The following is a 13157-nucleotide window of genomic DNA, read 5'->3' on the forward strand; positions in this document are numbered from 1 at the left end:
GCGCACCGCGCGCGCGTTGCCGGACACCCGAGCCGCCGCAGCAGCGCGGCGGCGCGTGTCTCGCATGCACGCCGGCCTGGCTGGACGCGCGGCCGAGGTGCCGTCGTGGCTCGCAGGGTCTCCTGCCCGTGAGCCGTGACCGTGCCGAGAAAGGACATACAAGACGTTTTGACCGGAACTCACCATCGCTGCTGCTTTTCCTTTTGTCATTCACGGGTACTGGTGCCATCCTATTCATGCTGGGATCCATGCCGAAACAGTTCGTGGTCACTGTCACCCTGCCTTTTGTCGCCCGCCCCGGCCTGAAGCAACGGTTGCCAGTAATTCTCCATTTGGCATGGTAAACCCATTGTGCCCGCTTAATTGGGAAGAAGATATTAGGACATCGATCAGGTGCTCGTTTTCACTGCCGCTTCTCGTGGTCTCTGCGTGATTGGAACTTTTTTTAAGCTCTACAGTAGGTTTTCCTGCATATTTATTTATTTATTTTCGCTTTTGTTGAAAGTACAAAACATCAAGTGCTAGAGGAAAGCACCTAGAAAAGAAAGAACAACATAACACTATACAAATTTGAGAACCAACCTGAGGTTGGGTGGTTAGGAGGTTAGTTGTGCCCTCAGCCCACCAGAGTTCAAACTCCAAGTTTGATATATGTGTGTCTCATAAATATGGAATATTCATTCCTTGGGAGGCGATGTTTCCGTCGACAGCGAGACGCTTATGGTGTCTTCGTCAATTTCAAGATCCAGTCCGCCGGCTCAGTCTTTCGGAGGTGCTCATAGGGGTAGGGTGTGGGTGTGTGCGTTCATAGGGTAAGTGTATGTGAGCGTCTGCGTTTGTACTGCGTTTCTTAAAAAAAAGAAATACTATACAAATTTGTCCCATTGCTTCAAGCCTGACTATTCTTTCTCTTTGCCCTCTCAAATAAGAGACCAATCTCCATTCTGAAAATGGCACGACACGTGTAGATGCTTCGAGTAATATCATTGAAAATGAAATTCTTTCGAGTTGTTCAGATTGCCCAACATACAAGCATGATAATCTCCAGGGAGAAAAGCTGACTAATGGCCCTCTTAATACTGTCACTAAATCCAAAAGCAGGTGCATTATTTACATTAAATACCAGGGCTTGCCAAGCATGATGAATATAATTCTAGCAGCCTCAGATAGCAAAAGGACATGTGAAGAAGAGGTGATTACTTAACTCAAGATGAGAACCATTACAAATCTCACATGAGTAAGTGGCCATGAAAAAAATTATTCCTTTGTAACAGCTGCATAGTGTTCACTCGATTATGTAAAAGAAGCCAAAAGAACACTTGGTGCTTGGATTGACAACAAGATTTCCAAGTCCACTTGAGAGCTGCATAAATAATGGAATACTGAGCTTATAAGCCTTAGCCACCTTAAGGACTAACTCGCTGCCAAAAACAATCCACTGATCAGGATCGGAAATCACTGGCAGCAACTTACACATACCTTGTAATTGATTAAATTCACCGAGAGCTCTGACAAACATATGCAGGTAAAAATTGGTCTTGGAGGAGGGCTAGAGCCTATACATCAGAAATAGAGATATCTTCATCCTTAGAGAAAGAAAAAAAGGTGAGGCGGGCTATTGTGAAGATAGTGCCGAGACCAGAGATCTTTCCAAAGAAGAATGGTTGATCTAGACTTAATTGTGCAATGAGCTAAACCCTTGAATTCTGAGAGACTTTTAACGCAATATCTCCACAATTAGGAAACATCTTTAGTTTTGACAGGAGGCAAATCTTGCAAAAAATAAGACTCCCAAACAAGCTTAACCCAAGTTAGATCAATCTTATTATAGAATTTATGAAGATGCTTCATCAAAAGATAATCATTCTACATAGAAAGGTTCATGGCTTCCAAACCTCCTTGGTATTTTTGGAAGATAGACAAGATTCCAAGAAGCAAGAGATGAACTCATTTCATCAAAGTCCTTTTTTTATCCAAATGAAATGTCTCATATACTTGTTAAATTCATTGAGGACTCATTGATATACTTTAAGAGTACTTAGATAAAAAGTGGGCAGAGATGAAAGCATTGAGTTAACAAGTCAGAGCTTATCGCCATAGTTCTTGTGCATGAAACAAGAGGAAAGTCTCCTTTAAGAACTAATAAGGAGGGGCATGAAGAACTCTTTTATAGGCTTAGTGGTACTTAGAGGCAACCCAAGATAAGTAAAAGGCAGACTTCCCTACTAACAGTGAAGGGCTTCAAGGAGAACCTGAAGTCCAGCACCATCCAAATGAATGGGCTTCAAGGAGATCCTGAAGTCTAGCAACATACACATTAATGGCGATCAAAATTGGAGTAATTGACTTGGTGATGTGGGCATTATCCTTTGGGTAACTAGTATTACGCTACCTCCTACGGCCCAACCAGGGGCCCATGAAGATTATCCATCGACCGAGGTGGGCCGTTATGTCGGTTCCAAACAAGGATTCTTGAAGAATAAGGCAAAAAGACGAAGAAAACAAGAAAAGTTTAGACATAGGACTCTTTGTAACCTAGTCGTATCCGGACAGACCGCTCGAGACATGGCTCACAATATAAGAGCCTGGAGGGGGTCTGCCGAGGGACACACAATCAACTTAGCCATAACCACCGTAAGCCCAGAGCTAGGACATACGAAACCTTAGCCTCTCGATGAGATCATAGAAAAGGACTTCGGCACCCCATTGTAACCCGATATTCTCAATAATTAAAATCAGACAAGCAGTAAGTAAGGGGTTTACCTCACCGAGGGCCCCGAACCTGGGTAAATCTCTCTCCCCGTTTGTTTGGTATCTGATGTCTCGTGTTAGCCTGCAGAATTCCGTCAACCCTAAGCTCCAAAAGGTGGGTATTGCCGAGGAGTACCCTCAACACCTGGAGACCAGAAGAAAGCCCATAATTAAGCAACAAATCCTTCAAATGATGCAGTTTCCCTTCATTAGATGGAAGGATAATCAAGATATCATCTGCACACTAAACAATGGGAAAGTTCTGAGTACAAGTCAAGGGAAGAAGCCTAGTCAAAATGACCCTGGAGGAAAATGGTTTAGCCCAAATCTTTACTTCTTTTCCAAGGATCTTGAATTTAGCTGTGATTCTTTTGGTAAGGTCAGGAAAGTTAATGGAATGACTCCAAAACCTCTCCACCAGAGGTAAAAAAACCTGCCATGTCCGACCATCTATTCTCAAAACGGAAAACTTGTGCCGTAGGGATTGTAGACTGAAAGGAAATTACACAGGGGACATGATCATAAGTTTTCATAGCCAGGGGAGAAGCAATGGTTTTAAGTAAGTAATTGTCCAAGAGAGGGAGGTTAAAAACCAAGCCTTTGAAGGAGGGGAGCAGACTGCATATTACTCTAAGTAAACCTACGCCCTTTTAAAGGAATTTCGATCAGGCCCAAATTACTAAATTGCTTTAGCTGAAGGAGGCTTGTTTCTATTCATATGAGATCCGATGAGATTAAAATCTCCAACAATGAGACAATCAACATCACAAGGAATGTGAACATTGCGGAACCAAGATAGGAATAACAATTGCTTGGCATCTTGACATGATGCATGTATATTGGTTAAGGTCCAACAACTATCATCAGCTGGTAGATTTCCCATCAGACGCTGACTAGGAATGAAAATGGAGACACACCAAGATTCCCCCCTTGAAAGTTATTGCCATTTGAGACCACACAACTATGTGGAATGTTCTTAAGAGCCACGGCGCGAATCTTGACAACAATTACTCCATAAGAGCTAGCGTCTTCATTCCATGCAACAAACACCAAAATCTTTAACAACACCCTTTATATGGATGAAGGGGATATGCAACCAAGAGAAACCATCATTCTTGATTGTAGGTGAAAGTACGGTGATTAATACCCTCATTATGGTTCACAAAAGAGATAGAGTGGCCACCAAACTGATGTGGGCTATTAGGAAATGACCAATTTTACCTCCGAGAATGTGGGGAAACAGACAGCCGGCAAGGGCACTGCGGTCAAATCAGGGCGGCTGCCGACACAACTGGATCGGGGCATCTAACCTGATGCGCGGCCGCACTGACGCTCCGTGCGACATTAGTGGTGCCGCTAGCTAGGCACTTCCGCCACGAGAAGGGATCTCAATGAACTGTGAGCTTCAAGCTCCCACGTGTGCGGAATGGACATGGTGGGTGACTTTTCGACGTCGGCCAAAATCGAAGGCGGTAGGTGGCAGCAGATGGAAGTGTATGGTGTGAAATTTCAATGCCCCAAGGTTCCCAAGCAGATAAGTCGGCCGTTGGGAGCTTTTTATGGTGCACCTTAAATTTTTTTCGCGGGAGAAGGGATCTCAATGAACTGTGAGCTTCGAGCTCCCACGTGTGCGGAATGGACATGGCGGGTGACTTTTCGACGTCGGCCAAAATCGAAGGCGGGAGGTGGCAGCAGATGGAAGTGTATGGTGTGAAATTTCAATGCCCCAAGGTTCCCAAGCAGATAAGTCGGCCGTTGGGAGCTTTTTATGGCGCACCTTAAATTTTTTTTCTCGGGAGAAGGGATCTCAATGAACTGTGAGCTTCGAGCTCCCACGTGTGCGGAATGGACATGGCGGGTGACTTTTCGACGTCGGCCAAAATCGAAGGCGGGAGGTGGCAGCAGATGGAAGTGTATGGTGTGAAATTTCAATGCCCCAAGGTTCCCAAGCAGATAAGTCGGCCGTTGGGAGCTTTTTATGGCGCACCTTAAAAATATTTTCTCGGGAGAAGGGATCTCAATGAACTGTGAGCTTCGAGCTCCCACGTGTGCGGAATGGACATGGCGGGTGACTTTTCGACGTCGGCCAAAATCGAAGGCGGGAGGTGGCAGCAGATGGAAGTGTATGGTGTGAAATTTCAATGCCTCAAGGTTCCCAAGCAGATAAGTCGGCCGTTTGGAGCTTTTTATGGCGCACCTTAAATTTTTTTTCGCGGGAGAAGGGATCTCAATGAACTGTGAGCTTCGAGCTCCCACGTGTGCGGAATGGACATGGCGGGTGACTTTTCGACGTCGGCCAAAATCGAAGGCGGGAGGTGGCAGCAAATGGAAGTGTATGGTGTGAAATTTCAATGCCCCAAGGTTCCCAAGCAGATAAGTCGGCCGTTGGGAGCTTTTTATGGCGCACCTTAAATTTTTTTTCGCGGGAGAAGGGATCTCAATGAACTGTGAGCTTCGAGCTCCCACGTGTGTGGAATGGACATGGCGGGTGACTTTTCGACGTCGGCCAAAATCGAAGGCGGGAGGTGGCAGCAGATGGAAGTGTATGGTGTGAAATTTCAATGCCCCAAGGTTCCCAAGCAGATAAGTCGGCCGTTGGGAGCTTTTTATGGCGCACCTTAAAAAAAAATTCGCGGAATTTTTAAAAGGCGGTTATTATAACGGATGCGGCAATCTCGCAATACACGTCATTATTTTCATGTAAAAATGAAGGTGCAACGTAACTTTAGATTTCCACGTCTCCTCATGTGTTGCTGCTGAATGCACTCATCTCAACCTGGATTCTAGTATTGCACTTGTTACAGAATGTTTGTTCTTACATCAGGGCACCCAAAGAATGAAAAGAAAGGTATATAGAGAAGGGTGAAAACAAAACTATGCTTCTATGAACTAAACGAACGAGAGGCCTAGCATAAATTATTACTCCTTTTTCTTCCTACTAACAACAGGATGAACTGAAGGATTGTACTCTTTGTGCACGGGGCGATCCCAACCAACCAATCCAATTCTATGTACATGATCTCCTCTTTTGTACGGCTCGATTATACTCTTCCTCCTCCCAACCCCCAGCTCCAACCAGAACGAAAAGAAAAGAAAAAAAAAGAACACCGGGAAATGGACAGCTGTGAGTAACGAAGACCTAATTAACCAGCGGGGCGTAAGCATCCCCTGCACATATGCCTACCTCAACGCCGCCGCCTTGCCGCAGGCGGTGGCGTTCTTGAGGTGCAGCCTGGCCGTCCGGAGCAGCTCGCCGAACCTCTTGACGCCGACGGTGACGTTCTGGCGGTCCATGTAGACCTTCTTCATCTCCCACCAGCCCTGGCTGCTGATCACCGACGGGTCCCGCACGACGGTGCTGTTGACCCCGTACTCGGCGGCCAGGGAGCTCTCCTCGGGCGCCACCTTGTACTCCATGTACTTGAGCCCGAGCTCCTGCGCGGGCTTGCCGTAGAAGGACTCGGCGGCCCAGTCGAGCCCCACGGGCACGATCTGTAGCAGCACAGTGCCGGGGCGCATGAAGAGGAAGTGCGTCACCGCGGCGCCGTGCACGGCCACCATGGCGTCCGCGGACGCCAGCGCCGCGTGGATGATGGGCAGCGGCGTCTGGCGGCGCAGGTTCATGACGTGCGGCGCGAAGCCGGCGCGGCGGCAGGCCGTGACCACGTGCGGCAGGTTCAGGATCACCCGGTTCTGCTTCCGGATGAAGATGAGCATCTTGGGCTTGGCGGCCTTGGCGGCGGCGTGGTCGCACGGCCGCGACGGCAGGCCCAGCGGGAGGGCCGCCGGCGCCGACGAGGATGACGACGTAGGCTTCCCGCCGCTGTAGCCCTGGTGGAGCAGCGCCTGGAAGTCCTGGAGGCCCTTGCCTGCAAGCACGTGCGCAGATCGAAAATGTTAAACACTTGTATTTGCGTGACAGAAAATACGGAGTAAAGTTAGTGATAATGAGGACTTGAATTTGGAATCAAGTTTTACTGATTCACTGAGTTTTTTTTTTTTTCAAAATGAGATCCAGTGAACTATTGAAGTAGTGGGTAGCTACTCAGATCAATCAATTGAGCTCCAAAGTTGTAAGCTGCCATTATTAACATTTTTTTCGGAACAGATGTCCTAATTGACACATCGCATTTCCCTCTAAAATTAGTAAACGTTCAGATGTGTTCAGTTCTAGGCCCAGTTGCAAAATTAGCAAAGCGTTCATATGTGTTCGCATATACTCCTACCCGTTTATACACTCCGACAAGCCACCAAATGGTGAGTGGTCAGTCATCAATGCCCATAATTAGCAACCAATCGGGCCGGAAGACGTCGGTTGTCTCAGGCATTGATCACCAGCTAGCCTAGGACGACACTAGTGCTTTGGTAGGCAATGCAAATTATTCATCGGTCGCCAATGGAGAACAACAACAACCCCTCTCCCCGATCCAGCTACGAGATGGTCCAACGCGCCTGCTCGTCGCAACCCGAGATTGACTGGCTCGGTCGTTAGGCCTTTATTAAACTGGGACAAATGAACAGCTACTATACTCCTTTGCGTGCGTTGGTAGCCTCCGGCGCACGACGGGGCGCGTACCGGAGCCACATGTAATTGGCCAGCCCAGCTGTGAGCTGTGATGCATCAATGATTCAAGGTGGTGCTGCTCCAAGACCCGAGCCGTGAGGCTGGTAGCCGCGATCGTGCGCTCCCGGTCAACACCGCTACATTCTACTAGTAGAGAGAGAAAAAAAATGTCAACTCTGTTACTGTTTACTCGGTGAAGCCGGTATTTTGGATGCTGATTTTACCTAGCAGAACAAGTCAACCAAACTCATGGTTTACTCTAGTACCCTCAGCTAGCTAGCTAGTACTGTAGTACTCCGTTCCACTAGTAACACCATGTGTCCCTATTAACCCACCGACACACACTATTTCCTGAATTACTCCTCCCTACTAGCCTAGTCTCATCCTTATCGTGTCTTCTTTTCCCTTTTAATCGCATGGTTTCCCTTTTACTAGTTTGAAAGCTTCCTACGGCAGCACTGGCCTCCTTTCATTAAAGAGTTCCATGGCTTTGCCCTCTGGTCAAAATCTGGCGCCTTTGTCTCGGGTTTCGAAGTTACAAAATTCGTTTAATGTTTTTCCCGAACTTGAGGCCGACCACATCATCACATGGATCGGCTGCTTTCGCTCATTCCACTTTGAGTTTTACTCCTTGAGTGCTACTTTAGGCTTGTTTAAATAACTCGCGCTAGCAATTGGGCATTTCTTTTCTTCGGATTGGGATCGATCAGTCTCGTGGAGGAAAACAAGAGGTTGGGATCAGCTATCATTGTACCAACCATCCATTTTTGCCGACGACCGACACCAGGATAACTTGGTGAATTCCTTAAAAGCACAACGAACCGTTCCATTAACGGAGCAGGTGGCGTACTAAATCCTCAGCTAGATTGCCGGTCTACCTGATTTACCATTAGGGCGCGTCCAGGAAGGAAACGCTCATGCTGCGTTCTAGTACTTGTGTACACAGGTTGTGCGATTTGTACTAACAGGAAAGCTTATCGGAGTAGAGGTACAGCAAAGCAGCACGGAATGGCTCCATGATGCGGCAGTCGTTAGCAATTGACAGTTGCCATGTACTTGTACGCCCTGGCCCACTCGCCAGCAAAGGAGAGGTCCACACGACCTAACTAGGCACTTCCCTACGTCAGCGCCGTAGAGTACGGTACCAGATCAAGTAGAGACATCATCGCGCTCGCGCGCCCACCCATGAGCCATGATCGAACCACATACAACTAGCTTGGCCGAAAAGTTAGCGAGGAAGGATGACGGAGCACGAAGCCGTTCGGGTGTTGGTCTGGATAACTAACCAACCCAACCGCCCCTGCTTTTCTCCTCCTCTCGCGCACGCACATGGTCCCAGCTTAGCAAAACCCAAATCCTCCACCGCGCACACACTATACACTGGACATAACACATCACGATCGACGGATTGTCAAAATATAAAACCAAAGTTGCATGTCTTGACGCTTTTGCTTGCTCCATGCGAATGATCGACAGCAATGCCGTACCTGCCGATGCCGATGCTGATGCGCGCGCATCCGGTCCGAGCATGCCAAGAACAACTAATCCACTCACAGAGGACGCCAGATTAGGCTTAGCACTAGGGTCGGTCCGTTCCAGTCCCTACATGTCCTAGTCAAACTCAAACCCGCCCCAATCCATATGCTTATCGCTAGCTAGCATCTCGGCGCGTACTATATCGATCCTATCGCGAGCTAAACACCACTGTCAGGCACGGACAAAACACGGTCGCTATATGTATGTCCCCTAAACATCTTCCGCTGATGGTCATCTCTAAGGGCCACTGTCAGCCATGAACACTTCCAAAATCAGGCAAAGGACTGTAATCGATCGTCAGCCACACGGGGCCGGGATGACAAACGAAGCAGGTGCCCTTGGTTCTGTACTGGGCTCGCGTGCCTCATGCTGCTCCACCTCGTCGCTACAGTACAGGGAGCCGTGAATACAGGGTAGTACTACCCAAACCAGGGCAGCGCATGTGCGCGTAAAAGAAAAATTCATGACGCACCAGCGCGATCGAGTGACCAATGCCCCTGGCCGTTGCACATGTTGTGCGCCAAGAGACACACCAACATAGTACACAGCTTAACGCCTAGTTGGATTTGGAAACACGGGCACCGCACCTCACCAACCTAGCCGCCGATCGAGTTGTTATTTTCTGTATCAAGGGAAGTACGGATCCATGGCCCCGACAAGCATGAGGTAATTCTTTTTTGCGCAGACACGCCTCTCGCCCCTACCTACATGCCCGATCGGTAATATTCTAACGCGCGTGAGCATCGATCTCCAATTCCGTTCCCTGACACGCACCTAATTTACTATTACGGCCTGGTGCTGCAATAGTGTGGTTTAGGACGAGCACTAGTTTGGGGGTACGGCGGGAGGTTAGCACGAGTACTGATGCTGTCCTGAGAGCGTACCGGCCGGTACAAGGAGGCCACAATTATGCGGCGGCTGTAAATGAACCAGCACGTTACGGTAGTACTGCTACTCCGGCGTCGGCCAGATTAATTGGACTGCGCAGAGCAGCAGCCGAACGTGGAGGTAGGTTCTAGGCCTCCTGCAATTTCCAGTCCCATAAATAATCGATGCGCAAATCTCACCAAAGATTTGATTCATAAATAAAACCCATTACTAACTAGTACTAGTACTACTTAATCCCTCTGCTGTCATCAACGGCAGTGCAGCAGAGCCGCTTCCGGACTTGCAACGCGCTACAGTTTGCACTGCCTGTGAACTCCTGTTTATTTACCAAATCAACAAGCACTCTCGTTTTCGTGTCCCCTATCTGCAAGAAACGGCAGGTTGTCCCGTGGTAATGAATGGAGTCATATTTTACCGGTGGACGATGACGGTCCTGGTGAGAGTGAGACGAAAACGGCAGGGACAGAGGCACGCTCTCGCCGGGCGGTGACGGCGACGGCAGCACCCATCCGTCCGCCGCTCATCTGCCGTGCGCTTTTCCTCCCCTAAACCGCTTTCGCCAAAGCCCACTTTTGCCTGCCCGTTTGCCGTAAAATAATCTCGCGCTCATCATCGCAAGTTCGCAACCAGATTCTCCGTGCTCCTTCCTCCTCTCGCGTATCCTTCTCCTTTTTTCTTCCCAGCACAAAAGCCATGGCCTGCTCCTAGATGAGCACATGCCGTTTACCGTTACCGCCGGAGGAGTGTCAGTTGTGCGTGTGCCGGCGCGCCTGTAGTACGGTCCGTGCGGCATGTCGTCGCCAGGCGAGGCGAGGCGAAGCGAAGCGAGCGCCGACCGACCGGTCATCAGCCGCCGCCGTCGTTTTCGCTGACCGCGGAGGGCCGGATGCGTCACCCGCAATCTATCGCCTACCCAGCGTGTAGGTACAGTGACGACAGGTAAAAAAGGCAGGTGGTTCCGACATGGGGTAATTAACCAACAAACAGAGGCTAAGCTAAGCACGATGCCTGGAGGTCTACTAGGGGAATGATTTATCCGACCGGAATTGGCACGGATCTCGACCACCAAGCGCACGATTTCTCACGCGCCTTTTTGCTCCTCGCCACTACTTTTCCCCTCCTCAAGCAACCCAGCCAAGCCGGTGGTGGCGCTGACCGACGCTGCCTCGCGATTAAGATTAAGCGCCGGAGGGATGATCACGAAGTTCTAACGGAAAAGCACACCGGAATCGAATAGCCAGGGAATGGACATTCCTAACTAACAATTGGAAATCGACGTCGCAGCGCAAAGGATGGGGGCACGGCAGCATGGCCGCCGCGATGGCGATGTGGGTCACGAATCGCAAGCAATTTAGCAGGGGATGGGGAATCGGAATTACTGCAGAATTGGGGAAGGGGCGTACCGTTGGGCATGAGCTTTGGGTCGACGACGAGCTCGCCGTGGATGCGTAGGCCGACGATCATCTCGTCGAAGCAGTGCACGCGGCGGTCGTATCGGAAGTCGACGATCTTGTAGTTTGTGAGGCGCTCGAGGATGGCGCCGTAGCGGCCGAGCCACCAGTAGTGGTACTCGAGCACCACGAAGACCACCTCGCCGCGGAAGCGCTGCGAGGTGACGAAGAGCGGGATGAGCCCGTCGCTGAACTCGTGGTACACGTTGCCCGTGTACCCGCCCGTGGAGAACACCACCGCCGCCACGCCCGGCGGGTGCCGCACGTCGCACCGGCGCCGCAGGCTGTCGCGGCTGTTGGTGGAGGAGGAGGTGCCGTTGGCGGAGTGGTCTGAGGCGACGGGCAGGATGGTGACCTCGTCGATGGTGCGCATGATGCTCTCCTCGAACTTGCGCGTGTAGGGCCGCACCTTCTCCGGCGCGGCGCCGCGGGGCGCGTCGTAGAGGAGGATGGAGGAGGTGGAGGGGTCCGTGCGCGCGTCGCCGCGGAGGTAGCACACGTCGCTCCGGTAGTGGCTACGGTCGCAGCACAGCACGCCTTCTTCAGACGACGACGACTCTCCTCCACCGCCAGCTTCGCCTGCAGCGCAACCAATTCGGCATTAGTAGCATTTTTCCCCAATTAGTCAGAATTCGAACCAGGAAAATCAGTTAGCTAAGCTAAGCCAGCAAGCAAGCACGCGCCGGCCTAACTGAATAATAGCTTGTCCAGGGGGGCTCACCGCTGATGAAGGCTGAGCAGGGTAGCGACGCCGGCGAGCGTGTCTCCTGGCGGGCCTGGAGGCCGTTCTGGTTGGACGGCAGGTGGGTCTTGAACGCCTCCACATCGTCCCGCCGCTCCACGCGTTCTGTCGAACAGGTCCGTCGTCATTACTCCAGCACAAAAGGGGTACTAGTGCTCCAGCATTCATTCAATTCAGGAGCCGCGGGCGGCGAAAGCGAGGGAGGAAATTTCACCTGAATCGGCGGTGTTGACGACGAGGCTGGAGCTGGGGATGCGGAGCACGGTGAAGAGGCTGTAGAGCGTGAGCACCAGCAGCGGGACGAGGCGGCAGGCGTAGCGGCCCCTGCCGCCGGCGCCGGCGCCCCAGGGCTTCTTGTGCGGCGGCGAGGGCGGCGGGGACCTCCGGATCCACGACAGGCTCCCGGAGAGGGCGGGCTTGGGCTTGTGGTGGTGGTGATGCTGCGGCTGCTGCATCCTTTCTCGCTATCTCGCTGCGCTAGCAAGCTCTCCGCGCGCTCTCACCGCCGCATGCTACGCTCCCGCCGGCGCTCCGTCCACCCCACGAGCCGCCGCCCGCCGCAACTCTCTGCCGCAGCAGCCACCCCAACCGCCACACGCGCGACCGCGGAGCGGAGCAGAGCTCGTGGACGAATTGGGGGGAGCAGAGGAGGAGGGTATGTACAGCGAAGGGGGTTTTGCTGCCGGAGACGAAGGGGATGCGGGTCGAGCTAGGAGGAGTAATAGGTCATGACGATCATGGAGGGAGGGTGAGGGTGAGGGGCAATGAATAGAGAATGCAGAGAGAGCACTTTGGAATCACATGGAGGACAAGGGGGAACAGGGTGTTTGATGACGCTAATTATACGTGCGGTGTGCCCCGCCCGCCCGCGGCTCCTCCTCGCTGGCTCTGGCTTGCCACGGTTCAATTGCCTTCGCCCAAAATCATATGCCGCATGTGTGCCAATTCGGCCCGGCCGGCCGGTGGTGGTGTGCGCCATGGGGAATTTTTAGAAGTTTCTTTGCTGTCGGTTTGGTAGCCCGGCCTCGATCGCGTTCTTGGGTTTCCGGCCAGGTCGTTTTTTCGTGAGAGGAAAACGTCTTTGTGCGTGTGCTCTCTTTTTTCTTTCTTTCTTGCAGAACTCGTTTATGCATGTCTTGCTTGTTTTCAATCGTCTTGACCGGATCCAGCACGACTTAAACGTCCAGGGTGGCGTCATTGCCCGTGGCGTGCCATGAGTTTACCT

General features: G+C 51.2%; 1 protein-coding gene across 1 annotated transcript; it reads right to left on the minus strand.

The window, feature by feature from the left end:
• Positions 1-5517: 5517 nt before the first annotated feature.
• Positions 5518-12676, minus strand: LOC127315744 (xylan glycosyltransferase MUCI21). Its single transcript, XM_051346207.2, has 4 exons — positions 12147-12676; positions 11912-12037; positions 11143-11769; positions 5518-6620 (listed from the first exon to the last, which is right to left on the minus strand). The coding sequence occupies exons 1-4, from the start codon at positions 12385-12387 to the stop codon at positions 5932-5934; spliced, it is 1683 nt and encodes a 560-aa protein (XP_051202167.1). The 5' UTR covers positions 12388-12676; the 3' UTR covers positions 5518-5931.
• Positions 12677-13157: the final 481 nt, after the last annotated feature.

This window comes from Lolium perenne, chromosome 1, assembly GCF_019359855.2.
Source record: "Lolium perenne isolate Kyuss_39 chromosome 1, Kyuss_2.0, whole genome shotgun sequence".
NCBI classification, from domain to species: domain Eukaryota; kingdom Viridiplantae; phylum Streptophyta; class Magnoliopsida; order Poales; family Poaceae; genus Lolium; species Lolium perenne.